General features: G+C 37.2%; 4 protein-coding genes across 9 annotated transcripts; 1 reads left to right on the plus strand and 3 right to left on the minus strand.

Moving 5' to 3' along the window:
* Positions 1–1,709: 1,709 nt before the first annotated feature.
* Positions 1,710–2,613, plus strand: LOC103829903 (RING-H2 finger protein ATL57; the record flags this gene model as incomplete). Its single annotated transcript, XM_009105589.3, is given in 3 exon segments — positions 1,710–2,260; positions 2,262–2,301; positions 2,303–2,613. Coding segments are annotated over 3 exon segments (657 nt in total), but the record flags the coding sequence as incomplete, so codon positions are not given.
* On the minus strand, positions 2,609–11,458 carry LOC103829693. Of its 5 annotated transcripts, none has more exons than XM_009105382.3 (8): positions 6,587–6,816; positions 5,309–6,245; positions 5,027–5,145; positions 3,881–4,717; positions 3,477–3,798; positions 3,238–3,403; positions 3,041–3,146; positions 2,609–2,941 (listed from the first exon to the last, which is right to left on the minus strand). In XM_009105382.3, the coding sequence occupies exons 2-8, from the start codon at positions 6,032–6,034 to the stop codon at positions 2,824–2,826; spliced, it is 2,394 nt and encodes a 797-aa protein (XP_009103630.1). In that variant the 5' UTR covers positions 6,035–6,245; positions 6,587–6,816; the 3' UTR covers positions 2,609–2,823. The 5 variants fall into 5 exon arrangements, 3 of the variants coding, with proteins under 3 accessions (XP_009103630.1, XP_009103631.1, XP_009103632.1); XM_009105383.3 differs by having other exon boundaries at positions 6,597–6,752; XM_009105384.3 differs by having other exon boundaries at positions 6,389–6,713.
* A 320-nt stretch (positions 11,459–11,778) lies between these two features.
* On the minus strand, positions 11,779–20,260 carry LOC103829694. The gene is made up of 2 exons (XM_009105385.3): positions 14,015–20,260; positions 11,779–13,646 (listed from the first exon to the last, which is right to left on the minus strand). Exon 2 carries the CDS (start codon positions 13,512–13,514, stop codon positions 11,976–11,978), a length of 1,539 nt encoding a protein of 512 aa, XP_009103633.1. The 5' UTR covers positions 13,515–13,646; positions 14,015–20,260; the 3' UTR covers positions 11,779–11,975.
* Positions 20,261–20,518: 258 nt separating this feature from the next.
* LOC103829696 lies at positions 20,519–26,480 on the minus strand. 2 transcript variants are annotated; one of them, XM_009105386.3, is made up of 19 exons: positions 25,338–26,474; positions 25,149–25,235; positions 24,878–25,079; positions 24,677–24,791; positions 24,289–24,381; positions 24,047–24,130; positions 23,835–23,916; positions 23,694–23,753; positions 23,558–23,610; positions 23,002–23,168; positions 22,680–22,893; positions 22,360–22,417; positions 22,212–22,268; positions 21,859–22,116; positions 21,698–21,762; positions 21,564–21,620; positions 21,373–21,466; positions 21,034–21,174; positions 20,521–20,956 (listed from the first exon to the last, which is right to left on the minus strand). In XM_009105386.3, exons 1-19 carry the CDS (start codon positions 26,253–26,255, stop codon positions 20,831–20,833), a joined length of 2,931 nt encoding a protein of 976 aa, XP_009103634.1. In that variant the 5' UTR covers positions 26,256–26,474; the 3' UTR covers positions 20,521–20,830. The 2 variants fall into 2 exon arrangements, with proteins under 2 accessions (XP_033130350.1, XP_009103634.1); XM_033274459.1 differs by having other exon boundaries at positions 20,519–20,956; positions 23,694–23,916; positions 25,338–26,480.
* Positions 26,481–26,697: the final 217 nt, after the last annotated feature.

A 26,697-nucleotide genomic window follows, 5' to 3' on the forward strand; every position in this document is an offset into this window, starting at 1 on the left:
CTTTGAATCCGAATACCCGAAACCCGAATAAACCCGAACCCGAATGGATACCTGAGCGCCCACTCCTAATCATACCTAAATCTAGTGAGATTTCTTCCAAGTACATATAATTTCTATGAAAGATATTCACTCATTAATAACCAAGAATCATTAATTCAGTGATTCCAATAGGTTTACAAAATTTTAAATTGAAAAGTGAGGTTTTCTGGATGAAATATGAGAGAAAGGAAAGATAAATAATTTGTGGTAAAAAATGAGTTATAAACAGTAAGGGTCCGTCTGGTGACCATTTTGAAAACAAGAGGAACGAATAAGAAAAAAACGTAGGGTCCGACTTGTGACCATTCTGAAAACAGGAGGAACGAATAGGAAAGAAACGTAGAGGAATAAAATTGTCGGAATGAAAAACAAAGGTTGTTTCATCCCATATTTAACAAGGAATAATTTTATTATTTATTTCTCTACAAAAAAATGAATGGTAGGTAATGAAAAGAAGAAAAAAATATTCCTTATGAATTGTGATTGTTTTTAAGAATATTAGGGAATGTATTATTCCTCATCGTTCCTTGGTCACCATTCATACCCTAAGTGTCGATTTCAAGTGTGCTTAGAATTGGTTGTACATGCTAGTTGGTGTATTGATGACAATATCAATATTGTAAATAAAAAATGTGGATGACTGAATCAAATAATTATTTTCGAAAAAATAATTTCATTTTTGAACTGATTTAAATTTATAGGGTGAATAGAAAAAATAAAAAAAGAATTAAAAAGAAGTCAATATGTTGTGTTTAACCACAAATTTTAGGTCATTTGTGTAAGAAGCACTAAAATTAAACTATACCTCAAAAATAGAAATATACAATTTTTATTATAATTTTATATCTAAATAAAATTTAATCATTATTAAATAATTGTTATACATTAATATTTATATTAATTTGATTTATATTATATAATATAAAAGTTTAATATATATATATAATTTAGCATTATTAAGCTAAATAATCTAATTTATTAATTAATTTTTAAAATTATATAAATAATTATTATGTATACACCCAGATAACAAAAAAAGTTTATGATATACTATGATTTATAAAAATATATTATAACAATAACTATTAAATTAATGATTATTTAATTATTAGTTATAAAACATTTTTTAATTAGACAATGAAATTAAATAAATATGTTTATTTGGTAAAAGTAATATAATAAAATTAGCTAATATTTATCTTATTTTATAATATAGAAGAACGAGATGCTATTGGTATTTTTACAGTTATAAATTTTACAGTTTGTTTTTAGAGCTATATGCAACATATTAATTGAATGCGAGGTGATTTTAACAAACACATGAATTTATCTATGCTATAAAGTTTATTTTTAAAAAAACTTTTCTTTTGAGCAACTATATAAAAAACTAAATTTAACCAATAGATGTTAAATTTTGTGTTTTTACCTAATTTGTTTTCCATAAATAGAGAGTATTAATTATTCCATATGTGCGTCGTTATCACCAAAACCTAGCACACATCTACATTTATTCATATAATAAAGTAAATAATTAACATGTGTACGTATACGAAAATGTAACAAGTCTATTACATAGTGAAGTTGTAAAGTTGGTTGTTCAAAAAAAAAAAGTGAAGTTGTAAAGTTGAAATGAAAACAGTCTCGTTTTTTTGTTTCCCTTCGTAGAGTAATGGAGAGCAAGAACTAAGAAGCACCTCCGCAAGCTTCTTCAGCTCATAACAACCGTCCAAAACGCCACGTCATCTCTATCATCATCATCATCTACGCCACCGTCACCGTCTGCGTCACGGCCGGCTTGGTCAGTTGACTCCTCCATGGCTCTCACTATCTTCGTCTTTTTGGCTGCTCTCTTCTTCATGGCTTTCTTCTCCGTCTTCATCCGTCATTTTGCCGAAGATGAATCAACGGCTGATATTTCTTTTTCCAGACCAACTACAAGAAGATCATACTCGCCACCACGTCGGCATTTTAATCTTCCGAGGGGACTTGATTCTGAGGCCGTACGATCACTGCCGGTGTACCGTTACTCGAAATCAGCGAAGCACTGGATCGAGGATTGCATCATCTGCTTGAGTAAATTCGAAGAAGGTGAAACCGTTAAAGTGATACCACACTGTGGTCACCTTTTCCACGTTGACTGCGTGGACACGTGGCTTAACTCGCACGTCACTTGTCCTCTCTGCCGCAGCAGCCAGGTGTTGCCGGATCAGGGATCGGCAGAGAGCAGCTGTAAGGAGGTGTAGTAGTAGTTGTTCGAGTTTGGGGGCAGAGGACCGGACTGGAACGGTCGTTGAGTCTCTTGACATGTGTGTGTTTCCACGCGTATTGATATTTATTGTCGGTTGGTCCTTTCATTTTTATTGGTAAGTGTAAGTTGTATTTACATCAGCACGACGGTTATGTTTAACTCATGGCTGTAACTTTATATGTCTGCATAACATATTTTCTTCATAAACTATTTCCTACCTAACGTTTGCCTTTGCTTTGAGATAATGTTGCTGTAAATGAAAGGCACTATGTTCTTTTCGATTTTGTAAGCAGATGTGTTGAGAATGAAACGAATAGTATATGACATATACGCTGTAACAATTTCTATTGAATCTTGTGTATAAAAATAGTTAAGAAGTGTACGGAGCCGAGTGAATCAGAGTTATATCTAAAGCTATAAATCACAGGAAAGATAAAAAGACATTTGGTATCAGTAAAACCCAGAGTCTGATAAGCAATCTGAAGCAGAGTTTGGAGCCAAATGTTATATGACCGAGAGAAAGAGTAAGAGTGAGGTCAGAGTATACAGTAAGCACGAACTGCCTCAACCACAGGGGCTTGACACATGGGACATTTTCCTCCAGCTTCCACTAGCTTCTTTGCACACTTCTCGCAAGTGTTCATATGTCCGCATCTGTTTTTTTAATTGAACAACAAGAAAAAAATTTCAAATAGGGAAGATGCATATAAAAAAAAAGGATGCTGGTGGTGTTCTCATGGTCCATACACGTACCTGTACAATAAGGAATCAATGTTACTCTCGCAGCATATGCAGCAGATCCCTTTCCTTACGTATTCCCATTTTGACTCATAGCTCTCAGCGTCACTGGATGATGGACCTGTTAATCCGAGATTATGGGGCGTCATGAACAATATGTTGTGTGTGTACTGTAAATATATATATGTAAAATCATAAAACGGATAGAAAACCTGATGAATCGGCAGAGCGGTGCATCGCTGCAGATACCTCTTGCCTTATAGAGCGTTGTAGCTCGAGTTGCATTTCCATGCAAGCCTCCAGCATCCTCTGCAGGTTATCCATCCTTTGATGTATCCTTCCCATGTCGATCCTCAGATCGTTGATCGAGTCCCAATCCTGCAGAGATAAATTGTTTGATCAAGTTTTAACTGGATCAACAAGGATGATCCACTTAGGAGATAGTCTTTACCATTCCAATGCGCTGATGCATATCATGTGCTGGCCAGCTTGAATTGGATCGATCATGGTCCCAGAACGCCTGAACAGGAATCACTGGAGAGGGTAGAGATAAAGGAGGAGATTCAACAGCGTCAACTTCTTGACCACCACCACCACCACTCTGAGCATCATCAGCATGCTGTTCTGTGTGTTCATCTGCTAATAAAGGGTCCGGAAACGTCTCGTGTTCTTCCCAGTCGACAGGATCTCGGCTTCGCCTGTCCACGTAAGATTGTATCAACTGGTCCAGATTTTCCCTAAACCCGCTTTGAAGAAGATTTGAAACACGTCTCCTGTAGTGGAAACAGCAAAGTCATCAGATACAGAAACTTCGGTTGAGATATGAGGCCATTACAATATTACAAAATCCTTTACCTGCTGGAGAGTTCTCTGAGTTCCATGTTCCCATTATCATCGTCCGGAGGAAAAAATGTGGCAGCCCTTCCTATTGAGACCGTGTCCTCATCAGAATGTTCCTCAGACCAGTCTTGTACTGTGCTTTGAAGATCAGAATCATCAGCCTGCATCTCTGTGGGTTGTAGTGGACCATGGTCTTCTCCGTCCTCATCCACGGATGATAACTGGGAAAGCTGGTTTGGAAAACTCTCGGAAACGTTTGTATCTGCCTCCTCTTCAGCATCATCTCTCCATTCGCCGTTGATAAGTTGCCAATCGGATTCTTCATTTGCCAGAATCTCCTCCTCAGACTGCTCCTCTAGGGTGAAAGTTAGATTGATGTTCTCAGGGAGATGCTCCTGGAGATCTATTGTCGGTCCACTAGTGGCAATTTCTTCGGGTCTTTGCAGAGACTGTTCAGAAGATGAACAGCTAGCAGCATCCTCCCTTTGATGGCTATTCAGGTCTGCTTCAGCATCATTTCTCCTTTGAGAAAACTCATCACCTTCCGACCGTTGCCATTCGCTTTGGATATTCTCAGGAAGTTGCCCCTGCCAGCCTTCTACACGTGCGGTCCTTTCTTCCAGACTTGTACTCCAATTATTAGAGCGTCTAGAATCAGTTACTTCATCCAGCGAATTATGGCTGTCAGCCTCTCTGCGATTATGATCTGAACCACCGTCTGCATCATTGATGTTATCTTGATTGTTTTGTTCACCTCTACTATCATCAGTTTCAGTGTCCGATGAGGTTTCCGAGTGACTAGTGCTCGCTTGACCAGAGACAGACCGGTCTAGTCTGGATATAAATTCCTCCCTGTCATGGAAAAAATACATAGTAAGCAGTCACGTTCTTAATATCTCTAAGGCAACACAAGTGTCACTTTCTGGGTTGAGTTGCACATATGTGATGAAACGGAGAATCTAATTACAAAATGGGATTGGGATTTAAGCTTCAAGACAAAAAGACGAACAGCTACAAAATTTACCAAATCGCTTAATATATAAAGATCATAAAGGTCTGAAAGCATAGATCAGCATAAGATATTAAGCCACCTATGGAAGGGCACAAAATAAATCCACAGAGAGATATGCATGAGTTGTTTAATACGGAAGAGTTAGTTACCTCAGCTCAGATACAGTTTGCCTCTCTCTCAGAAAGCCCAACTCAGTAGCTGCAGATGATGTTGGTTTCTCTTTATCATCCTTGACACCATTTCGCAAGAACCTCCCCCTTAGCAATGCCTGCAATGGCAATTAAAGATCATGACTCAGGCTACGGCCCAAACAATAGAGTTGAGACAGATACAACTCTCAACTCCTCCAACATCAAACAACCTTATATGACTTGAAATGGTACACAAAAAGCCAAGAAATAGTATTTAAAAAATATATATTATGAACCAACCTGAATGCGGTTGCGATGAGCAAAGTTTGATACAGCATGATGCTGCATCAACCCCTGAAGCTCTCTTTGCCTTTCCCTCTCAGCCATTTTCAACATATCCACCCACACTTGCCGACCACACAACTTGCGTATGCCTCTTCTAGCATGCTCGTTCTGAACGCAGTTCCCATTAACAACCATTCCATCAAGCACTCTTTCAATCTGGTTAGCAACTTCAGCAGGCTGGTCTTCCCTGGAATCACCAAGAACAGGCCTCTGCTGGCTATTCATCTGAACCATCTCCCTAATGATCCTCACCCTCTCCTGTTCCGTTTCGCCAAGCCATTCCGCTCTAGAAGGGGAAGGAGCAGATGATTGCTCCCCCGTCCCGGAGCTCATCCACTCACGAAAGATTTGCCTAACTCTTTCTCTTTCAACCATCCCCAGATCTGAAGAGTGCTCGCTACCGGTAGGGGAGCATCCACCAAGCTCACTCTCACCCAAATTTACATTGTCTAAAACCACACCATGCGCGCTAATGTTACTGTCATCTCCCCTCGAAGGGGAAGAAGGGCCACTCCTTCTCTCACGGGCGTGACCCGTCACGTGGTCATCCTCAAGTTCCCTCCACATCTGTAGGAGCGAGGATGCACGGACGCCAGGTCTTCCTTCGGTTTCCATTTGTCTAGTGTCCCGAGGGAAGGATGAATTAATAGCCAAAATGTTTTGCAGGCCAGCAATAGCCATTATATGATTAATCAATCAATCAAATCCCCTTCTTTTTTTTTTATCTACAAAATATACACAAACTTCTTCTTTCTCGAGATAGATTAAATCAATCTCCCAATCATCAGTTCCCATACCTCTGACCACGGTCCTTAGACCCATGTTGCAATGGAATCAACATCATTTCACTCAATGAAGATACTCTCAAGTAACCTCAGGTCCAAGCACGCACCTGAAACACCAAAACAATTCACGATGATTGAATCCATCTACACAAGTCTTCATTGACATAAAAAAAATACGATTCAACGCCCAAATAAAGAAGCCTAAATCAAACATCAGATTCTTAGCAAATTGAGAAGCAACGAAAATCACCGATCATATCTGTAGAAATCAAATCGATCAATTGAGAAGCTCGAATCGGATCCGAAGATCCAGAAAATAATCCGATCGAGATCGAAAAACCGTGGATTAGATTTGCACGGAGATAATAAGAATGACCTAAATCAAATCCGCCATTTTCGAAACTTCAACGCAAGAATGAGAGAGAAAGAGAGAGAAGGCATCGTAAACCTTTATTTACCAGAGAATCTCTTGGATTTGATGAGTGAAGAAACGGTCAGGTCGTAGAGAGAGAATTTAAGCACAAGAGGAGAAGGAGAAGGAGAGAGAGAGGAAGGGAGAATGTGGAGCAGCTTGTTGTGAAGAAAATCTTACCGTAACACGGACGTCTGGACAAAATTGACAAGCGCCTAATACCTGCCTGACACGTAGCGCACTTCCCTGCTTCCCAAAGTTGGTTTTTTCTTTTTGGATTCAAGCAAGCAACTCCCATTATTAATATATATTTTTAAAATAGGAAAACTAAATTCGATTTTGGCTGAGAATTTATATGATATATCTTCGAATTTTTTCTGCTCCAAAACTCTTGTAGTGTGTGTGCTGCAAATATTTAGTAACGCATAAATTGTGAAAATGTGTTAATATAAATTTGAGAATTGCTGAATTTGTTTTTAGTATATATATTTTGAGACTATCGATTTTTAGTAGCTATTACCCTTAACAGTATATATTTAGTTGATAATTTTTTTTTTTTTTGTCATCAGCATAAACAGACTCATACAGACTCTGTGAACCAAACTGGGAGATGTCGATCCATGTGAACGACGAAAGACGGCTGCTTCCTGACACTACGTGCTAGGCTATCCGCCTTTGTATTTTGCGTTCTTGGCACATGGACAATCTCTGAGCGGGAAAAACTCTCTTTCAGGACTTTAAAATCATCTAAATAACTTGCAAAAGCTGGCCATTCTTCTGGTTCCGAAACCATCTTCACCAATTGAGAACAATCCGTTGCAAATGTAACCTGAAATTGTCGTAAGTTCCTCATACACTCCATTGCCCAAAGTAATGCTTCCATCTCCGCATGTAAAGGAGATAGACTAGCCCTAACATTCCTTGCTCCCATCAAACCCTCAAAACCTTCTAAAGTACTAAACCACCCTTGACCAGAGAAACCGCTATCCTCCTTCCAGGACCCATCTGTGAAACACCATCTTCCTTGGTTTAACGGTGCTGCCGAACCCTCTACATGTGGCCCTGCTCTCTGTTCCTTCACTATCTGCGCCTCAGCCCATAGTGTGGACTCTGTTTCTGCCAGTTTAATCGTCTCCCTTGGATCCATATCAAGGTTACTAAAAACTTTATTATTCCTTCCTTTCCAGATATACCATAGAATCCATGCAAACTGATGATCATCTAGCTGCGGAGAAATTCTCCAAAAAAGATGATCCATGTTTGTAAAAAGAGCTCCTGTTGGAAAGATAACGGGATTTGATGGTATCTTGGATAGCGCCCAAACCTGTAATGCTGGAGGACACTCAAAAAATACATGATTAACTGATTCCTCATCAGCGCCACATCGTGCACAACATAAATCACCATTTATCCCTCGCGCTTGTAAATTCTTCTTGACTGCAATACAACCGGTCACCAATTGCCACAAAAAATGTTTCATCTTCGGTGGACATCGAATCTTCCAGCAGAATGACTTTAACGCATCCACTGTAGGTCCAAACATTTCTGGTGGTTTATCTCTATCTGGGTAAACCCGCTCTACCTGATATCCTGATTTGACCGAATATTTCCCATTGTTTGTGAAATGCCAACCATCTCTATCAATCCTCTGGATCCTACTCAAAGGTATACTTTCGATAATTTTCACATCCTGTGGGTCCACTAGATTCCGAATCACCTGCATATTCCAATTTCGCGAATGAGGATCAATGAGAGCATCCACTGTGAGTTCAGGGTAAAAATTGTGTTGGTTTTTATTTGCTGGTCTCGGGCGAGTGGTTGGGAGCCAGGGATCATTCCATACCGAAATGGATGATCCTGATCCCACCCGTTTAATTAGTCCTTTGCTAACCAGAGATCTAGCAGATGTGATGCTCCGCCAGCCATATGACGGAGAGTATGAACGGATCGGTTCCAGGGGTGATGCATTCCTGTAATACCGACCTTTGAAGACACGAGAGAATAAAGTATTCGGCTTCTCAATCAGACGCCATAACTGTTTACCAAGCATCGCTGTATTGAAATCAGTGATGTCTTTAAAACCCAAACCTCCTTCCTCCTTGCTAACACATACCTTATCCCAAGATTTCCAATGCATTCCTCTTGTACTTCCACCTGGACTCCACCAAAAACGTGCTACCGCATTTGTCAATTTTTTCGCGGTTGCTTTCGGTAATCTATAGCAAGACATCACATGATTTGGCAATGCCGTAACTACTGATTTAATAACCACTTCTTTTCCACCCTTCGTGAAAAATTTGAAAGTCCACCCATTAACCCTTCTATTAAGTCTATGTTGCACAAAACCGAAAACTTGAATCTTTGAGCCCCCAAGATTTTCCGGTAATCCAAGATAAGTTCCCATTCCTCCAAGATTCTGAATACCCAAAATATCTCTTAATTCCTGTCTGACTGATTCTTCAATCTTGTGCCCAAATTGGATTGAAGACTTATCAAAATTAATAAGCTGACCTGAAACCATCTCATATTCCTTTAAAATCCGGAGAATAGATTGACATTCCTCTCTTTGTGCTTTACAAAAGAAAAGGCTGTCATCCGCGAAAAGCAAGTGAGAAATGGATGGACATGCCCTGGCTACCTTCATACCTGTCAACTGTTTTTCTCTCTCCGCCTTTTTAATATTTGTAATCAAAGCCTCAGTGCACAATATAAAAAGATAAGGTGATAAAGGATCTCCTTGTCGTAATCCACGCTGTGGAATAATGAGACCCCTTGGTTGGCCATTCAGTAAAACTTTATATTGAACCGATGATATACATTCCATCATTAACTTAATCCAGTGAAGATCAAATCCCATTTTTTCCAGTAAAGCCTGAATAAAATCCCATTCGACTCGATCATACGCCTTGCTCATATCCGTTTTAATTGCCATGTACTTTCCTTGACATGCCTTATTAGTCCGTAACCCGTGAAACATCTCCTGAGCAATAAGAATGTTATCAGTTATCAACCTCCCCGGCACGAAAGCCGATTGAGTCTCTGAAATAAGGGACGTAAGACACCCTTTCAAACGCTGGCACAAAACCTTCGAAATAATTTTATACCCAACATTACATAGACTAATTGGTCTCAGTTCCGTCATCCTAGTTGGCCTCTCTGTCTTTGGAATCATACATATATTAGTAATATTTAACCTTGGATCTATTTCTCCAGAAACCAAAAAATTGTTTACCATTTCAACCAGATCCTTCTTTATAATATGCCAAGAATGTTGAAAAAAGAGAGCCGTCATGCCATCCGGTCCTGGTGCCTTTTCAGGATGCATCATAAATAAAGCCTCTCTAACCTCATTCTCAGTCGTTAGCCTCAGCAAACGTAGGTTCATCTGAGGAGTTATTCCCATTGTTACCTCCGCAAGAAAAGCATCAAAATCTGAAGGTGAAGTGGTAGTAAACAAATCTTGGAAATAATCTACAGCCACTTTCTCCATCATATTGTCTTCTGTAATCCAATTTCCCACAGCATCATGCAACCCAACGATCCTATTTCGAGCTCTTCTTTGCTTAGTTAAAGCATGATAAAATTTAGTGTTAAGATCCCCAGAAGAGTACCACATATTCCTACTTTTCTGCTGCCAATATTCTTCTTCGTCCTTATATGCCTCTTGTAATTTCCTAGACACCTCCACTATATCCTCCTGCGATCTTGTATCATCTGATTGTACTTCTTCGAGGGCTTTCTGTAACTCACTTATTTTTTCCTTTCCGTAAGGTGGATTATTTTTCGCCATTTCGCAATTTCATGTCGACAATTCCCAATTTTTGTCACTATATCATCCTTCTTTTCTACACTCTGATCGGACCAGCCCATTGAAATTGTTTCCATAAGACCTTCCTGTCCAACCCATCTCTTATCAAAACGAAATTGTCCTTTCCTCCTGGAAATTTTATCCTCTAAAAACGCTACCACTGGTCGATGATCGGACGCCACCATCCCTAAATATTCTGTATAAGAACAAGGGAAAAGAGTATGCCACTCCTCATTTGCCAATGCACGGTCTAAACGACATCTAACTGTGAACGCCCCTTTTCCTTTTCCTCTACGACCCTGCCATGACATTTTGTTACCACGAGCCGGAAATTCCAGTAAACCACTATTTCGAATCATATCATTAAAAGAAACAAAAGAGTCCGCACTTCGCAGGGCTCCTCCATCTTTTTCATGATTTCCGGTAATTTCATTTAAATCACCAATAATAAACCAAGGTTCATCCCTTGCAAGCCCATACCTAGTTAACCGTTCCCAAACCAGATCCCTCATTTGTTGAACCGGATCTCCATAAACAAATGTCATAAATACTCTTTTCCCCAAAGCCACCGCTTCCACATCTATCATCCGGTTACTTGTATATAGAATCTGAACTTGAAATTCATTATTATAATACAGTGCCAAACCCCCACTTCTGCCATTTGGATCCACCGTTACCAAATTATCAAAACCCGAATGAAGTTGAAACCTTTGTACAAAGTCAAACTCCTGCTTTGTTTCTGATAAAAATAAAAAATCAGGTTTATTTTTATGCCATATTTCCCTCAAATAACTCATAGTCCATTTGCTTCCCATTCCTCGACAATTCCAACTTAGGACTTTCATCAAATAAAAATTAAGGATCTGCACCCATAATATAAACTGCCAGGTATAAAGAAACCCGGAGTTGTCTCTTTCCCTAAAAACATTTCCAGTCCTGTGCGGACACATAATAAATCCTTATTATAAATATTCCAACCAACAAAAATTAAAACATTGGTACTATCCTCATGTTCTGTAGACGTGGTACTCAAACCAAAATAAGCAGCTCTAAAACCAAAATCCCTTTCAAAAGAAAAGATCATCGTATACACATACTCCACTCGTATTTCAAATAAACAAAGCAATTGCCACTCCTGCTTTTTATTACCAACCCAATTAAACACGTAAATCCAGAAACACTCTCGTTGCAGTCGCCAAAAGTTTGAGTATGCTTGGTGTGAAGAGACCAAACATACCCACCCCGTTGTAATTAATGATATCTCCCAAATTTGCCTTCCATAAGCTGACCCAAACTCATACCATAGAAATAAAATAAAAGAGAGCTCTTTGTCTCCATTAGCAGGCAAACAATTAGAATGCTTTTGCTCATACTCTCTGAAATATACAGCACGTAACATACACTGATACCACCAACAACATACTAAAAAACCATATTTATTCCATTCAGAAACCAGAATGCAAAACCATTCCACAAAACAAACTAAAAAGAGGCAATCATAAACCCAACAAAAAACCAAAAAACACCAAGTACAAATGCTCAGAGAGCTTATTAAAACTGAAATAAAACCATAAACCATAACCTGCCCAAGTGACTTCTCTATCCGTACGCTTGTAATCATGGATCTTTTACTTGCTTTGCAGAGTCATGTTTTGGACCTGATGTGCCCTTGTCCTCCCCCTGCTTAGAGTGATCACCATGACGAATGCCTGGTTTGGCTACCACACGTTTTGCCGACACCAACTGAGCCATCTTCAACTTATTAGAAGCTGCAGCTCCTACAGACGGCTTGACCACCTTTTTACGAATGCCTTGTCTCTTTTCCACCTCCCCAGCGACTCCATCCTTCCCGTCCATATCCTCTAACTTCTTCTTCTCCTCGAGTGCCTCAGGCATAACCACCTGTGCTTTAACCTCTTCCTCTATCTCTTCCTCAGCAAGCATCTGAACCTCGTCCTCTCCAAAACCCTCATGATTCCCAAAACTAGCATCCTCAATATAGTTTCCCGCTAAACCCATACTCCCATCAGTCTCTACGTTATTCCCGTCTACTATACCCAAATCCATATTCTCCACACCTAGCTCTTGTTCTCCACTAGAGGGGTTCGATAATACCTTAGATAGTTCTCCTTGTGTCTCCATTAGCGCATCAAGGAAAGCTTGTGATGGCTGCGTCCTTTCTGGTACCTTCTCCTCCATTTGAGTTGACCGCTCCATCTCTTTCTCTTTGATCTCACCCTCCTCCAGCCCTTCCGGTTGAAACTCAGTACGAGATACTCTCTCACCTCTCGTTCCTGCAGAATTTCTTGAGCGATCGTCTTGATGATGAGTCCTGGTGTGCTCCCTTCTGGAGTTCCTAGGACGAGAATTTCCCTCATCTCCGCGGTGGCCATTCCGATGGTTTTTGTGATTGGAAGCTTTAGACTCCCTATCTGCAGCCCTGACCCACTTTGAGTCCGTCTCCTCAAACATTTTCCCCTTGCCTTTCCCTTGATACTCACGTTTCTCTCTTCCCCGATCTTGTTGTCCTCCATTTCCGTTTATTACCACCCCTTTGTAGCTGCGAGCCCGATCATTTAAACCATACTCAGCATCATCCCTTATCTCCACCGTCTTCTCCGTGGTGTCTGTGGTCAGTGGGCACTTCTCCATCTTATGACACAGGCTGAAGCATGTTTTACAATAACCAAACAGTTTTTCATACCGCAAGAATACTGGAGCCTCCTCTTCCTCATAGTACTCTCCTCCCTTGAAATCCACAGTCGTCTCAAACGTGAGTTCCTTATACCCATCAACCACCACTTGGATTCTACCATAATCCAAATCAACCTCCTTTGTGACACCAATTGCATCACCGATGCTCCTGAAAGTTGGAGCTTCCCAGAACTCCAAAGGCACTCCCAAAACCTTGATCCAGAAAGTGATCTCCGAGGGATAGTTTTTAGACTTCCTTGGTTGCCAACGAACCAGCGAAATCATCCAGTAGTCGAAATGAAATGGCTGCATCTTCAGCACCGTTTCGATGTCCTCCTCTGCATCAAAGTCAAACTGAAACCTCCCAAGCCCCAAATCAGTACCCACAACTTTTTCCTCCAATCCCCAAATTTTAGGAAGCGTCCCCACCAAGAACTTGACATTTTGCTCTGCAGGGTTCATACATCTTCCAATTAATGTTTTGGAATAGCCCTTGATTAGATCCGAGTTGTTGAAATGAGGGACCGATATCTTCAATCTCTTTCGCGCCCCTTCACCAGTTTTTATATCTCCAGAACTTCCAATGAGTTGGCTCTGAGACATCACAACAAGCCAAGAAACCAAACAACAAATAAGAGAAAAAGAGACGTATGTGGAAAAGCTTTCGAATGTTGTGTTAAAATGATGAGACCCAAAACCCATTATATAATAGTCTCCAAGATACTTTTTTCCTTGGGAGAGATCAATCCCATTTATACCACATCTTCCGTAATCAACATTATCAATTGAAAATCGACAAACAAACCCACAATCTAAAATTCTCCGAATCACCCTTATAACGTTATCCCATAAAATGAGAATCCTTGCTTTCCAAAATCCAACTATCTTCAAACGTGATAGAAACGAAACCCTCAATGAGACAATCCGAAAAGATTCTGTTTTGATGATAACAGAGATTATACCTTCGGTTTGCGAGGAATTCGTTTTTGTGAAGATTGAGATCGCAGATCGAAATCCAAATTGTAATGATTCTCCAGCAAACCCTCTCAGATCCGATACGGATCTTCTTTCCCGATTCCTTCCCTGGTTCCCAAACTTTCCATCTTGATTATAATGAGCCGATATTGTGTCGATTTGGATCTCCCGGCCGATTCCAGGATTCCACCGTCGTTGAAACATAGAAACCTAATTATATTTAGTTGATAATAAAAATTGTAAAACATAGCTTTACCAAGTTTCAAGAAAATAATAATAACATAACTTTATCATTATCCAATCATTTTACGCAGATGTAATGTTACAATTAGGTTTCGTATCAAATAATTTAAACTTTTAGAATATTTAAAATATGATTTTTTTAAAAACATAGAATATTACCTAAAATCATAAGATTTTTAAAAAAAATTATTACAAAATTTCATTCACACACGCTCTAAAATTACTTAAAAACTTCTTAAATTCATAACTTGAAATATTTTCAAAATAGTAGATTGCAGAGTATTTTATGAAATGTCTAGTTTAATACTTTTGGATTTTAAATGGATTTTTCAAATTCATCTTTGAATAGTCATTTTATACAAATTACCCCAAACTTTCCGCTGAGTACACTCTTAAGTGTTTTGAATTGATTATATAGATCTCTCACACTTTTAAAATATCTTAAAATTGATATTAATATAATTATATTTATCTTTGAGATATCTAACTTGGAAATCTCGAACAGTGATGTCCTAAAACCTAAAATCATTATACTATTTTCATTACACTCTAGATCATCTAGGTTAAACTACTTCTAAATCTCTGTTGTATTACATGGTTAATGTTGATGTCATATTAGAAACAGAAACTATAAAATTTAAAATTTGTGAATATAAATAATTTAAGGATGGCATTCATTTAAAGGTAGCAGAATATCCGAACGGGTATTGAATTAGTAGAGATTGAATATCCGAATCCGAACGGATAATATGCGAACCCGAATGGATATCCGAAAATAACTGAACATATGTATAATTAACTTTATATTTCTAGTTTACATCTCTCATTTTATATAAAATATTTATATTATAACTACACATATTTTAAATTCATATGATATACATACAATTACGGATAAAATGATTTGACACTCAATTAAAATGCATGTCAAATTTTTTATTTCAAGAATTAACAAAAAGTTACATCCAAAATTTAAAAACAATAACCAAGTTAATGTCTTTTTAGTTTCAAAATGTTATGTCCAAATCTATTAACCATTCAATCTATTAGAAATAAAAAAATTAGTTAAGTGAAAGTTATATTTTTAAATACAAGAAATTTGAGAAATGAAAATTTAATTTTTTTTTTCAAAATCTAAATATCCGAACCCGATCCGAAATAACCGAACTCGAACTAAAAATATCCGAACCCGACCCGAAGTACAGAAATACCCGAACGGGTCCTACACCTCTATACCAAAATACCCGAAAATCCGAAATACCCGATTTGAACCCGAACGGATACCCGAACACCCACCCCTAGGTGGAAGAAAAATATATAATGATTTTTGGATAATATACAACAATTTCCACCTTAAAACTAACTCCAGAAAAAATTAGAACAATAGATAAATATAAACAAATTGTTTTTGGTATTGATGATTTGTTAAGCATAATTATTTAGTTACTCTAAATTAGATAGATCCATACTATCATTTTTAATAGATTATATCACTACTTTAGAATGATTGTAGTGAAAACAAATAAACAATTACTTCTCAAATAATGTTTAGGGACTTATAAACCAAAATTACACTCCATGATTGCTCATAAGTTATCCATTTCATTAAAGTCACCATGTTGGTAAGTATCTAACGTAACTCTTTTTTAAACCTTATTGATTAATTATCTTGGATATAAAGAAAAAGACCATCAACATCTAAGTTGTTGTTGGGGATTTTTAGGAATAGATTTTGTTTTCATTATTTAAAATAAAAGAATATCATGATTGCAGTAAAAAGTAGTAATATAAATCTAAATTTTAATCATTAAACTGGTTCAATTTTTATGTAATCCATTTCATAAAAACATATTATTTTAATCGAGTTGCCTTTTTCAGACTTTTCTTCTCTTCAATTTCATATCGAAAGTGATGCATTTAGAATTTTATGCAAATGTGTTGTATCCATCATTATGGTTCAGGTTTTCTTTCTTAATATAATTTAACAATTAATTTTAGTCTTTTAAATTTTTCATTTTGTTTAGACATTGAGTTCGTAAAAGCAACTAAAAACATGCATCTTACATGGTGGAGGGTTAGGAGAAAGTATAAGCAGTGCATGCATCTCGCTCTAAACACTAATCAAAAGTTCATATTCAAAATGAGTTGATATTCATCTAATAAAGAAAAGAAGAAGACGAACGACAAACTGAGAAGATGAGATATAGCGTGACCACATAGAATGAAAGATTCAAAACAATGATTACAATAGAAAAGGGAATACCACTAAAGATACATAAGTAAACTAATAGCATGCTTTTTAATGGGTACGCAATATTTAAAACCAAACATGACTAAAGCTTAGTCTCAAATTCCCGGAAAGTTTTATAAACTATATTCGAAGTTGTAATTAATTTGAATGGCTTTTTGATCTGCCGCCGGAATTTGTTAGTGGCCTTAATCATGGTATTATATATTCTTCTATATTTGTGGTCATAGTCTAATATCGTCAAGTTAAGGGGGTTACATATATTTTCATAAACCATTCCATAGTGGTTGAATAGAAACTCAATCATATTATTCGTTAGATAAAGTATAATGTTGCTTCACAGCCCGACCATTCGCTAATATGGCCAATGTTAATAGAACCTTAGATATCATTAGGCACATCGGCTAAATCATATGGGGCCATGCATTCAAATTTTATTTTATGTTCACTAAAAGATAATACTATTATCCACCTTTTTCAAAAGAATCGATTAAACTTTATTAGTAGTTGATAGAATGTTCTAAAAAATTGGTGTGAATTAATACATATCGTTTAATTTACTTGCGGAAAACAGAAAGCAAAAAAAAAGTTGTTTTTAAAATATTTATAGAAATCCTCAACGGACATCATGGAAAGAATAAAAGAAAACTAGTATTTATTATTATTGCTATATTATTATCTAAATTATGAAACAAAACATTTTACATTAGATTTAGAGTTTTAAATTCTCTGAATATTATTTATACTCAAATATCGATATTCAAAGTCTGAAGTCATATAACTAAAAGGAAAATTTTCATGGCGATGTTTTGAATTAAATTTAGAAATTTAACTGAATAGTATAATTTCTCTCACCTTATCGCCGTCCATGCTCATAATTTTTGGTATTTATGTTAATGGTAGATTGATGATAATGATGAGGACCTTATGTTTTCTATGAAGCCTTTTTAAAGTCACATTTAGGATGAGCGTGTTAATCATGGTAGCACCACCCATATACATATTGGAGGGCCCTAATGGAGGAAGTATATATACTTAGAGGATGATTGGTAAGTGCTGTAGCTTCATATTTTTTGCTGTAGAATTTAATCTGTAGATTTATTTGCTGTAGCTTTCCTTTCCTTGCTGTAGATTTCTAAAGCACTAATTTTTTGCTCTGGAAATAAAGCTCTTTACAGTTATATTTTGATTTTGCAGAGATTTTTTTGCTGTAAGTTTTTTAAGGAAAGCAAAGCTTGATTGATTGAGATATATAGCTGTAGACTAAATTTTGGCTGTCCAGAGCATCTACAGCCCCAACCAATCATCCCCTTAATAGTTAATAACTTAATATTTATGGACTATGTGCATATATAATATTAAAATTTAGAACTAATATCAGTTCACAGTTCCAACTAATTCGGAGGAAGCACAATTCGCTTTTAATATACTAAGGGATGACTTATTTTGCCTCTATCAGTGTTTGCATGGTAACGGTTGTTACGGTTTTATAACGATTATATTGTAATCTGTATCGTACGTTCTCAACCTCACAAAACAAATTTATCCTAATTTCGGCTAAATCATGATTTTTTTAATCACAGCTTAATAGATTCCATCAGTTTTCTTTGGTATAAGAGAATATTCATGAAATAATTACATGGTTGTGATAGCTTTCAGGAGAACAAAATAAAGAATGTCCTGACTAACATCACTCAAATAAGAAGAGAACAATCTGACTGGCCTCAGGTACAGTAATCACAGGAAAAATAGATATGCGAGTCGTCATGACTATCTATATATGAGGACTTATATATCATTTAGACCATCTCCAATTGCTTATTCTATTTTTTACTCTAAAATAGAGTAACTCTATAATAGAGTTTAAGTTTGCTCCAATGGTACTCTATTTTAGAGTAAAAAATAGAGTAATGAACAAAGAAAAAACAAATTACTCTATATTTAGAGTAAACCTATTTTTCACTCTATTATAGAATGAGAAATAGAGTACCATTGGAGCACTTTTTACTCTAAATTCTATTTTAGAGTGAAAAATAGAGTGGGGTTGGAGATGCTCTTAGGTGAACTTGGAGATGTGACTTTAGATACATAAGAAATATTTTCTAAAAGTGATCGAAAATCAAAGTTCAAAAAGAAGAAAAAAAGATCGAAAAACTAATTTCTATATTTATAGGCGAAAGCAAGTTATTAATTTTTTACGGGGCACATGAAAACATAAACTATTTATTTCATTAAGTTTTAAAAATGGAAAAAATAAAAAAATAGAAAAAATGGACAAAACATGTTTTATACCAAAGGGACAAGAAAACTGAAAATTTTGTTTCATTCTGGTAAATTTTCCTAAAAATAATTACTGCATATTTAAAATTCTATGTTAAAAATTATTTTAAAAATCTAATAGATAAAATGGATATCATTTCATGCATCTTCTGAAGCTCAATTATTTTTCATGCTTTTATTTTATTTCTTATTACTAATCACTTAAATGAAACTTCTAGATTGGAAATTTTACACTGTTGGACTAATGATTTACTCCCTCCATTTTTTTATATATGGCGTTTTAGAGGAATTTTGTTGTTTCAAATTATTTGACGTTTTCAATTTTCTATGTAAAATTTATTACTAATTAATGCTAGATGACCAATGATATTATAGTTTCTATTTTATTATTGGTTAAATTGTGGTTAAGTAAACAATTAATGATATTTTTGTTTAGAAATTAAATGTTTTTTAATCTATATGTACAATTCTAAAACGTCATATATAAAAAAACGGAAGAAATAATATTTGGAGTAGGTTTCAGTGCGCCCATAGTTTAATTCCCGTTGAAAGAGATGTTTTACACCATGTCATCGGTATTAGCGCCAGCTGGTCTGGACCTAAAAGGACTATTTGGACCAAAGGGCCATACATCTTCGTGTCAAAATAAACTTCTAGATTGGCTCCTTGGTAATGATGTTTGGAATATCATATTACAGTAATGCGTGTCTCTAATTTTTTTTATGATCTCCCTCTTATTTATTCTCCTTTAAAAGCTTTTTTAATTGTGAGTTTACATTCCAAAACCAAAAGCATTATTTTGGTCCTAAGTCCTGATTAAAAAACTCGTAGAGAATTAGTTTCAGAAATATATGTACCTTTAGATTAAAAATGGGAAATATCAAAAACATGGAGAGAAAAGATAGGCACCATAATACTAGTATTACAAAAGTATATAAAACAAATGAATAGAAAGGCAAATGTTTACCTCAAAACAAGGAAGAAAGATGCATGTGTTAGGTGTAAGGCCTTGAGGAGACACTGAGCTGTCTATGTTTGGTGTGGTCTTTTTGAGTCTTATCACATCAAAGAGCAAAAATAAGCGTCAAATGAATAAGAACATCAAGTAGAGGTTTGTTCATATAACTTTGATTTGTCTTCTTTCGGTACATGCACTTTTTCTTATTCTCCATGTGTTTGAACACTCTATCTTACTTTTTTGTAGGGCAAAATAAAGCATCTTATCAGTATCCTCAGTCGATGTGATATCATTTTTTTGTTACTCTCCTCCAATTGAATATTGGTTTTGAGGCTCAATCTAGATTTCAGTTAGGATTTTTCTTTTATGGGTTTTCAACTTTAGAAAAATAAGAACTTAATAAAACGTAAAAGAAAATTTAGAATAGATTGGTTTCGTCTTTCTTTTTGTTGCTTTTAGATTAGAATATATGAACTAATAACTAATTTTAGAAGTTTGTTAACCAAAATGACTCTAACCTCTGCAAAACCAACCATGGAGTAAAGATTACAAATTCATCCCAAATGGTTAAAGATCATGTATATGGTTGATGTTTTTTAGAGTGATTGTAACAAGGAAAATGCACGATTAATAAATATGTTAATTAATTTGGTCTGTTTCAGTTTTTGGTTATTTTGGTTGATGTTTTTTTTTCGTTCCTCCTACAACAAATGAGTGGAGATTTTATACTGGACGATGGAGAGATTTGAGTTCCTTGGAAACGATAAGGAATATTGTTTTTCATTTTCTTGTTGGCATTACAAAAAAAAGTCTGCTTCTCATACAACCGTAACAAGACGAGTTAGTAAAATAGCTTCATGATTCATTTACTTCCCACACTTCTTGTCTCTCTAACTATTCTACCCATGACCAACCCTTTGTGCATCTTTTTCAGTTACCAGAAAAAAGACAACACATTTAGGTGGGAAAAAACCTGTACATGGATGTGGCTACTACCCAAAAAATACAAGCATACATCAAACCTATATCGATTCACCCACTTCCAACAAACCAAAAAAGAGATAACCTTGAGCTTTACTCCTCCATACTGTCCTTCTCAGGTTTACTCCCGTCAGCAACACTCGTTCCAGGTACCATCTTTCTCAACATTGATGTTCCATGAAAAACCATCACCGAGTAGTCTTTTCTGCATTCTTTCACCTACACACACAGTTGTGTATAAGTGATATTGGGGAGGGTTATATATGTGTATTGACTTTTGTTTTACTCAGATATACCTCCTCTTCCGTCATCTTGGTGAAACCAAATTTGTCAGTCCATATGGATTTGGCTTCATCTGCTGCTGGCAGCACCAGTTGTTTCACGTTTAGGGATCCAAGCAGCCTCTCGATGCAATCAAACAGGCACTGAAAGTAACCCTACAGCCAAGAAACAGAACATAAACTCCCCAAACAAAAAAAGGGGAAAAAAAAATATGTGGCATGGATGCATCAGAGTTTTACTTAGTGTATGAAATGTGACACTAAAAGAGGATCGGTCCTTAGCAATTCTATAGGGAATAGGCAAATCTCTAAAAGAAAACAAAATGAAGGTTCATCAACATCAAAGCTAATTACCTGCCCTTGATAATCTCTAGTGGTAGCAACCAGAGGGAGTTCCGCAAGTTCAGACCCTAAAACCCTAAAGATTCCCACGGAAACAATCACTTCACTGCACAAGCGAGAGACAAAACAAACACACAAATTAACAAGATGAAATAGGTAGGCTTCACAGAATAATATAGACTGGAAAGAAGAAGAATCTTAACTCCACAGTCAACATGGTGCAGTACATGCCACTAAAATCATGGCCTTTTGCTTTCTTTCTGTTTCACACACACCCACAGTGGTTTCATCAGCTAATGCACTAAAGAGATATTACATTACAACCATTTGCACTTACCCATACACCATGGCTGGAATGAGATCTCCCCTGGTCCCAGATTCACAGATGGGATCAAACCGCTCCTGAAGCAGACCATGGAAAACAAAGAGTTAAACCTTTCATACAAAAATAGAAGGGAACAAAGTACAGAGGAGTTTGAATTGTAGCCGGAGAGTTACATGAAGAATCAAAAGTGCCTTCTTAAGAAACTCTTTTGTATCATCCGAAGGGGCCAACTTTCCACTAATGATCCTACATCTTATGTTTGGAGTGGTATTGTCATCTGGACAGCTTTCTTCATTAGTGTTTTGCTTCTTCCGTATAAAATTCAGGAAATTGTTACTAAGCTTCTCTTCTCCTTGAACTATCAGATCGCCTAATGAAGTGTTGATCTTTTTGCACCCAAGGGAACAAAACCATTTATCTTTAGGTAGCTCCTGTTAAAGCATAAACAAGGATGTAAGAGATTAGTAATGAGGTATCATCCAAGAGGAAATAATAAGAGAGAAAAAGAGCCAAAGAAGTTGAGCACCTTGAGATCAGCAATGTTATGGTCTTTCAAACAGCCAACATGGAACTCCTTTTCACACTGACGAGAAAACATAGAGACAGAATATGGTGAAAACCAAATGCAGAATTAAGAGGGAGAGATCGCAATATAACAATGACCAACAAAACACCTGATCACAGAGTATCACAGTGCGAGAGTTGAAGCCCAACCTGCAAAAACTATGGCCTCTGCAAGAGCAAAGAAATTAAGAAAGGTCAAGATCAGAAGGAAACGGTTTCAACTAGGAGAAAGCAACCATTGTATACGCATCTCTGAACCACACATATTCAAGTAACTTTAAATTAAGAAACATGATATAAAACGCTATCCAAATACGACCTCATTAAACTACCGCATTACAATTTCAATAAGGTCGTCAGGAAATCATGCAACTGACACAAGAAAGGCAACTGTAGTATACATGACATAATAGAAAATCTCGATATTCACCTGCATAACACGCATACACTTGGGAGCTCACTCGCAAGAGAGCTGACAATTCGAATGCATCTTGTGGCTATCTGAGCAATTGCATCAACTCCACGAACTCTACCAGCTGCAACGGCGTTAAGATTGCTGTCCACAAACTTCTCCCTCTCAATCATATTCACACAATATTTGCAGGACCACCTCTCATTCGGAAGGCTTGATAAACCAGCACATACTAGATAAAACCAAAACAGAAAAGTAGGCTCCATCAAGTTAACGCTCCAAAAAGATAGCAATAGAAGAACTCCAACAAAGAAATCGAAAATTGCAACAAAAAAGGAACCTATATGATATGATCTTGGACAGGTATCACAACACAAGAGTTCACCCCCGTCCTGGCAGATACGGCAAATGTCATCATTTTCACGGATGGAAAACTTCTGGTCCATTGATAGCGCTACTGATAGTTCATGAAGAGATACGCCATTGGTTGTATAAATGTGCTGAAACCTGAACATCAATGAAAGAACAACTAGCTATTTCAACACCTTTTTCTGTAAAATTACACAATCAATTATCTCAGGGATCCAGGCTTGTACTACTACATAGTTCAATGTACCAAAGTTTAATGTATAATTTTATAACGTATGTGTATAGGTGTGTATGTTCTTTGTCTATACAGAATGCAACCATAGAGAAGAAAGAATGGTTCTTGTTTTCAGGTTTCCGAAGTAGTTTCACTCTAACAATCCTCAGTTTCTTGTATTTCTAGCAAATTATTATATAAAGTTACTATAGTGTAATTATAACAGGAAAATGGGAAAAAAAACAAGGAGTGCAACTGGCACAAACACATTACTACTAGAGTATAGATATGGCAATAGCTACAAGGAACTTACGGCTTCCGGCGACTTGCACAGCCAGCATGGGCCTCAAACGCTGAAGGACTGACCTGGTCTCATAAAAAAATATAAAGGCTGATTCAGAACACTTCATGCCAGGAAAGAACATTTGACAACAATAAAGAGAGCTTACCACTTTGTTGCAACAAGAACAATGTATCCCAAATCCCTTCTTGTAGCCGACAAGCATTTTCTGCATAATGAACGAAATGGTTGGAGTAGATAAAGTTACATTAACGAGCTGGAGAAAGGCCATTTGCCATGCAGATCTAACCTTTCCAGCAACAAAATAACCCACTTCGGTCCCATCTGGCAGTATGTCATCCTCAAAAACAAGTTTGTGCAGCCGCAAATCCCTTTCAAAATGACAAAAGATGGACTGAGAACTAAAACAAGTATGACAGACAGCTAGGGAAGACGACAATCTAGAACTCGACCACAGATAGATCGGATAAGTGCTGTCACACTTATAACCACACTACTCACTTTCTGGTTAGTTTCCTTTGGCTGCTGCTTTTGATGGAGCTGGATTTAGACTCATTCGGAATAGTCCCTGAAGGCTCAGGTGACCTGTAGAAACCCAAGATAAATATAAGCCAATATAGTAAGGTTCGAAAATATGATGTAATCGATATATATATCTTAGTCAAAAAACGAAATGCAATAAATACTACAAGAAAGCAGAACCATCACATAGTTGGCGCTATACATATAACAACAGTACTCACTTTTGGGTTGGGTTTTCACGCCTGTTACTTTGGCGAGGACTGGGTGTTGACCTATCAATGATAGTTTTCGGAACCAAAGTTGGCTTAGACGATCTGTAGGAAATTGAACTCAGATTAGGAATCAATCAAATAGATAAAGGTTAGCATCTGCTACTTTTTCATTTTACCCAAAACAAAATTATACAGTTTAGTAAAACAGAATTCCACATAAGCAACCATGTATTAGAGGCATATACATGCATACAGCTCGTAATCCTTTCCCGAAAAAAAATCTGCTAATATTTCGTTTTACCTTCAGCACACGATAACTGTATGTTCATATTACTTTCATATGATTGAGCTGTAAAGAAAAGGTCGTAGCAAGAAAATAATGAAAGATGATACATACCCCCTACGAACGCCAGTTGCTTTAGAAGGACTGATAGAGAGGTCGGGTTCCTTTCTCTCCAAACACGCTTTGCAAAAAAATAATGACTTTGTTTCACAAGGCTCAACCAATGGACCTGCAAACAATCAGATGTAACCAGTCTGAATTCTTTGAATTCAAGAGAGAGAGAAAGTGAAAACAGTCTTTATACCAATCAGCAACCTTGGCAACTGAAACACAGGCTAGATTTCTTTAAATCTGGTCCAACTACCGCACGAAGTTTTTCTTCTAGCGTATCAAAGGGAGTTTCCTTGCAAGCGTTCATGACATCACAAAGTGTGAATCCAGATTCCAGTAAGATATATTCAGGTGACCGCTTATTTGTGCTAGAAGCATGATGCTCGTACACTGCGGGGCTAACCACCTGTGAAAATTGAAAAGTTACAAAAAGGACCAATTACAAGATCTTTAAGAGCAGTAAGTGATCACTAACTTGAGCTCCTTTGCAGGCACCACAAAAGCACAAAACGCCAGATCCTTTAATTACTCCTTTAAGCCCTCTAGCCCCTGCCTCTCTTATCTACGATGGTTGTGATATCCACATCAGCACCAAAACAACAGATCCTTTGATTACTCATTTACAAGAACAGAAACAAAAAAAAAAAGAAAGCCATAAATATACCTTTGCACATCGAAGATAGTACACAGTTAGCCCCTCAAGCATTCCAGAATCGAAAAGCTCTTTCAGCTTTGCTGGGAAACTCCTTATAAATTTTCTTGGCCTCCCACGTTTGTTTGGAGTTGTAACCAACGGATTCTGAAAACCATCCATGCCGACATCATCGGCATTCACATCTACATTGCCCAAGTCTGAAGATCCGGTGTTACTTTCCAAATCAGGACTGTCTTGTTTGACTAATGACCTAGTTAACCTCCTCAAAGGCCTATCTACTGTATCATTCACTCCCTTCTTAACACCACATCGTCTAAGACCACTCGTCAGCGATAATCCAATCGAAACCACACTATTTTGCTCATGAGACTCTTCCTCCTCCCTCCCACATGCCACTAAAGTAGCCTCAAATTCGCTACCTTCAGCAACACAAGTATCTTTAGCTTCCCTTCCCAGATTCATATGATCTTCATCAGCCTCAGGCTTGAACATGGATCGGGTCAACCTCCTAGCAGGCATCTCATAACCAAGACCACTCTTCAACTTAACAAGGCAAGATCTTGAAGTAAGCTTTGCCAGCTCACTAAAACTAGAAGGACACGCCAGAACGATCTCTCTCTCAACCACAATCGAACGTTCCTTTACAGCCTCTCTAACTGCATCAACAACGTCGCTCTTTTCTTCTTCTTCTTCAACAGGAGAATCGGACATTGCAGCATCCTCGCGCATCTTCTTAATCCCAGAGCGAAGAAGAAGGCGAGTGGTGAGCCTCTTGGCGTCGGTGCTTGTCGTGGAGGTTTTGCTTCCACGGGTGCGGCCAAGAGAGAGGCCGCCGCAGATCTCGGACTGAGATTTGAGCATGAATTGGAGTTCCCTTTTGCAGCCTGTGCGGATCATGGTCTCGCCTGGGGATGTGCCTTTCGCCATCGGGTTTTTGAGATTTACAACCTACCAACTGATTCGATTGAGTGATGGATTCATTAGATCGATTTAGGGTTTCAGTTAGTGAAGAAAGGAAAAAAAAGAGAGAGGAGATTTTGGTAAGTGTATTGGGTTTATCTTTCTGGCAAAAACTCTTTTCTCTAATTTATCAAAATCCCCACCTTATTCATTTACTGAATGTTTATTAACAAGGGAGATCAAGGAAAATATTATAATTCTAGAAGGTAGTGTGCTAAATACGGTCACTTTGTTCGAAAGTGTTGTTTTTTTTTTAGGTGTTGATGTGTTCGGTGAAGATCAGTTTGTCTTTGGACATCATCACAAACAAAATGGCCATCAAGTTCAGTATGCTTAGGCTTTTCATGGATATTTAATGTAGAGTTGTTTATTTGTTGTCACACTATACGAATCGGTTGATCCTGAGTAA

Source organism: Brassica rapa, chromosome A07 (assembly GCF_000309985.2).
Source record: "Brassica rapa cultivar Chiifu-401-42 chromosome A07, CAAS_Brap_v3.01, whole genome shotgun sequence".
In the NCBI taxonomy this organism is placed as follows: domain Eukaryota; kingdom Viridiplantae; phylum Streptophyta; class Magnoliopsida; order Brassicales; family Brassicaceae; genus Brassica; species Brassica rapa.